Source organism: Lolium rigidum, chromosome 1 (genome assembly GCF_022539505.1).
Source record: "Lolium rigidum isolate FL_2022 chromosome 1, APGP_CSIRO_Lrig_0.1, whole genome shotgun sequence".
Taxonomy (NCBI): domain Eukaryota; kingdom Viridiplantae; phylum Streptophyta; class Magnoliopsida; order Poales; family Poaceae; genus Lolium; species Lolium rigidum.
This window is the reverse complement of record NC_061508.1, coordinates 70939841-70944644: the sequence shown is the minus strand read 5'-3', so window position 1 is coordinate 70944644 and position 4804 is coordinate 70939841. Positions and strand designations below refer to the sequence as shown.

Genomic DNA, 4804 nt, shown 5'->3' with positions numbered 1-4804 from the left:
CCGGAGGCAGGATTCTGCTGGAAAAAGCACCGTCAGAATGCAATATTGATGCAAAATCAACAATTGACGGAAATTACACCGAAGATCTTATTTTTCCAGAAGATTGAGCTAGCCAAAAGGAGGAGCCGAGGACCCGCGCCGCCTTGTGGGGAGGGGGCCCACAGCTCGGCCGCCTCTCTTTCGCGTACTTCTTCGCCCCGAAAACCTAAGCTCCAGGAAATAATCGCGAGGAGACACAGCCGCCTCTGCGGGGCGGAAAACACCAGAGAGAAAAGAGCTCTCCGGCAGGCTGAAATCCGCCGGGGAAATTCCCTCCCGAAGGGGGAAATCGACGCCATCGGCACCGCCATCGAGCTGGATTTCATTGGGATCATCATCACCATCATCTCCACCACCGTCACCGTCATCTCCACCGCTGCACCTCGTCACCGCTGTAACATCTAGGGTTGAATCTTGATTGTTTGGTAGGGGAAACTCTCCCGGTATTGATTACTCCTTGTTATTGATGCTATTGAGTGAAACTATTGAACCAAGGTTTATGTTCAGATTTTTATTCATCATCATATCACCTCTGATCATGTTCCATATGATGTCTCGTGAGTAGTTCGTTTAGTTCTTGAAGACATGGGTGAAGTCTAAATGTTAGTAGTGAACTATGTTGAGTAATATTCAATGGTTTGATATTTAAGTTGCGGTGTTATTCTTCTAGTGGTATCATCTGAACGTCAACTACATGATACTTCACCTTTATGGGCCTAGGGGAATACATCTTGTATTCGTTTGCTAATTGTGGGGTTGCCGGAGTGACAGCAACCTGAACCCCCGTTGGTATATCGATGCAGGAGGGATAGCAGGATCTAGAGTTTAAGGTTGTGGTTAGATTTATCTTAATTACTTTCTTGTAGTTGCGGATGCTTGCAAGGGGTATAATCACAAGTATGTATTAGTCCTAGGAAGGGCGGTACATTAGCATAGGTTCACCCACACAACACTTATCAAAACAATGAAGATTAATCAGCTATATGAAGCGAAAGCACTAGACTAAATTCCCGTGTGTCCTCAAGAACGTTTGGTCATTATAAGTAAACAAACCGGCTTGTCCTTTGTGCTAAAAAGGATTGGGCCACTCGCTGCAATTATTACTCTCGCATTTTACTTACTTGTACTTTATTCATCTGCTATATCAAAAACCCCTGAATACTTGTCTGTGAGCATTTACAGTGAATCCTTCATCGAAACTGCTTGTCAACACCTTCTGCTCCTTGTTGGGTTCGACACTCTTATTTATCGAAAGTACTACGATACACCCCGTAGGCTTGTGGGTCATCACCACCCTCCGTCCTTTCCGCCCCGTCGTCGACATCTTTCGGCGTAGACAGTCTTGATGCCACTGATCATCGTTCTAGCTTTTCGGCTTCTTGGCCCCTTTCTTGGCCATTTTTGGGGGCTGTCGGCGGCGCCATGGATGGGGAGAGGGTAGAGGCGGCTGGAGGAACAGCGTAGCGACGACGGGAGGGAGAAATGAATCGGCAGGATTGGTCAATTGTGTTGGGATGGCAGAAATACGCGGCGGGAGAGGGAGACGATTTTTTCCTGTGCTGCTGACGCGTCGGTCCCACCACGCCGCGCCTCACTTTTTGGTGTGTCCAGCGTCCCCGGAGCGTCCCCTATGGGGCGGGTACGGGCTCGGGGCGTCGGACACCGTATCGGGCCGCATCGGACAAAAAAGGGTTTGGGGGACGCGGCTTGAAACGTTTTTCTTTCCGGCGCGCCCAAATCCCTTTGGGGGACGGTTTGGGGGACACGCCTGAAGATGCTCTAAATGTTAGTTTCACCGGCGGTTTCAAATTCCAATGCGATCAAAGAGAAAGATACCCTCTCTTCGAGACAATCCGAGACACACTCGGAATCCATATCTCATATCTTCATAGAACTTAGTTTTTAAATGTCGCTGAACCATAAAGTGTGTGACCCTATTAGTTCGGGTATATGTTTACATGACCGGAACACCTTCCGTGATAATGGTGATGCCGAGCGCTTGATAACCACATCAATCCCCACACATATTACATGTTGATATCATATGAAAATAATATAAGCCTTAATTATTGGTATTCTATAGATATTATATATAATATAATTTGTGATGCATCTAAGGATATTGATTTGTATTTTTGCATATTGATGATTTTTTGTTAAATCTTAGTCAAACTTTATATGGTTTGAATTTTCAAAATAATATAAGCCTTAATCATTGGAATGTTGATACTAATAAATAAGGCTTATATTGTTATTTTTTAAATCAAACCATGTAAATTTCGACCAAGGTTTCACAAAAAAATAGTTACGTGTAAAATATAAAATCAGTATCGTTAGATACTGCATGAAATATATTTTCATATGATATCACATTTTTTGATTGATTTTTTTAATAAGTTTGGTCAAACTTTAATTATCTTGACTTTAAAAAAAATAAGACTTATTTATTGGAGCGGAGAAAGTACAATCAAGTATCCTCTGTTTGGTCAACAATTTTCTCCTTTGTTTTTGACAAATTTCCGCCAATTTATTTTGAATTTGGAGGCCTAAATCCTCAAAAAAGAAATCTAAAATTTCGTTAACACTATGTGGACTAAGAAAGACCACCTCGCTGGTTCCCAAAGTCCGTTCTTCCACCAGTAGCCATTTGTCGAAGATTTTCCAGGGGGGCATAACCGCCAATTCAGTTCTACACTCGCCGTGCTGGCCGGTTCTTGACGGACTTGCCCTGAGTCAGCGGTCGTCGCCGCCAATCAGCGTCGGCAGGTCCGGATATGTCCCTCTCAAACAAATCTGACACGTCCATCCAGTCCACAAACGCATCGCAGCCGTGCATTAATTCCACACGGTAATCCCCTGCCGACGATTATTAATAGCTCCGCTCTCCAGTCTCCGGTCACTCACCCCGGGCGGGAAGCTTCCTCGCCACACAACCAAAGCAAGATAAACGTTCACCGGCAATGGCGCCTTCCCTGTTCGGTACAGTCTCCGTCGTCACGCTCCTGCTGCTGGTTTCCGCTGCCCAGTGCTACGATGGTCGCCACGCCGTCACCATGGCGCGCCGGTCCCGCCCGGGGAGCCGGAACGTGGTGCACCACCGCCGGAACACCGTGCCGCACCGGTACATCCTCGCGGAGAAGAGCAACACGACCGGTGGCGCCGGCGCGAACCAGAGGAACAGCACCTCGCCGCCGGCGTCCAACGCGACCGCGCCTTCGACGGCGCCGCCGCAGCAGCAGCAGCAGGGCGGCAGGCGGCACCGCAGCCACAAGCACCGGGTGCGCAACTGGATCATCGGCTTCGTGGTGGGCTCCCTGGCCGGCGTGATCTCCGGCCTCGGCCTGTCGGTGCTGTTCCGGCTGGCGCTGAACTGCATCCGCGGCCGGCACCGGCGGAGCAAGTCCGGCACGGTGATCTACACGCCGAAGCTGATCAAGCGCGCGGACCAGCTGGCGTTCCTGGAGAAGGAGGACTCGCTGTCGTCGCTGGAGGTGATCGGGAGCGGCGGGTGCGGGGAGGTGTTCAAGGCGCAGCTCCCCGTGGCGCGGGAGGGGGACGAGCCGCGGTTCATCGCCATCAAGAAGATCAAGAAGCAGGTGGGCGACGGGCCCGGGAAGCCGAACCAGAACCTGAGCGACGAGGAGAGCCGGCAGCTGGACAGGTGGTCGCGGCAGATCCAGTCGGAGATCCGCACCGTCGGCCACATCCGGCACCGCAACCTGCTGCCGCTGGCGGCGCACGTGCCGCGCCCCGACTGCCACTACCTCGTCTACGAGTACATGAAGAACGGCAGCCTCTACAACGCCATCAAGAAGCAGGAGGAGGTACCCGCCGTCGACGGCAACGAGGAGAACAAGGTGACGCTGTCCTGGCCGGAGCGGCTGCGCGTGGCGGTGGGCATCGCGTCCGGCCTCGAGTACCTGCACGAGTCGCACCACCCGCAGATCATCCACCGGGACCTGAAGCCGGCCAACATCCTGCTCGACGACGACCTGGAGGCGCGCATCGCGGACTTCGGGCTGGCCAAGGCGATGCCCGACGCGCAGACGCACGCGTCCACCTCGCACCTGGCCGGCACCTGGGGCTACATCGCGCCGGAGTACCACCAGACGCTCAAGTTCACGGCCAAGTGCGACGTGTACAGCTTCGGGGTGATCCTGGCGGTGCTGGCCACGGGGAAGGATCCGTCGGACCAGTTCTTCGTGACGGAGGTGGAGGAGATCGGGCTCGTCAAGTGGCTGCGCCGGGTGGTGCAGTGCGGCGACTACGCGGAGGCCATCGACCCCGCGCTGGCCGGCGCCGGGCACGACGAGCAGATCCTGCTCGTGCTGCGCATCGCCGTCTTCTGCACCGCCGACGAGGCCAAGGAGCGGCCCGCCGCCAAGGACGTGCGATGCATGCTCGCCCAGATACGACCAGCAGCTACTTAGCTAAGCTCGTTCCGTGTGTACTAGCTAAGCTTCGTTAATCAGTCTGAATCATGAGTGTACGTACAGTAGAATAATCAAGGGTATGTTGGCAAGGTCATCAGGTCAAGCCAGGGGCCCGTTGGTCGATGGAGACGTACCAGAGACAAGCGAGACTGAGTCTATGTGTGTATGTGATGCTTTGCCGTCTGTCTCCCTCCATCCATATAGATGATGTACAATAGGGCACTTAAAATTATTCTTAGGACACGAGAGTTTGGGTATATTCAAACTCGAATCCAACATACTACTACCTCTATTACGGCACATTACTCCGGAAAGTGCATCGTTGAACCGGC

At 52.2% G+C, this 4804-nt stretch overlaps 1 protein-coding gene across 1 annotated transcript; it reads left to right on the top strand.

Moving 5' to 3' along the window:
• Positions 1-2966: 2966 nt before the first annotated feature.
• LOC124646958 (leucine-rich repeat receptor-like serine/threonine/tyrosine-protein kinase SOBIR1) lies at positions 2967-4469 on the top strand. Its single transcript, XM_047186986.1, has one exon. It carries the CDS (start codon positions 3000-3002, stop codon positions 4467-4469), a length of 1470 nt encoding a protein of 489 aa, XP_047042942.1. The 5' UTR covers positions 2967-2999.
• Positions 4470-4804: the final 335 nt, after the last annotated feature.

Coding starts and splice junctions, on each gene's coding strand:
- LOC124646958 (XM_047186986.1), top strand. CDS start 3,000: ATGGCGCCTTCCCTGTTCGGTACAGTCTCCGTCGTCACGCTCCTGCTG.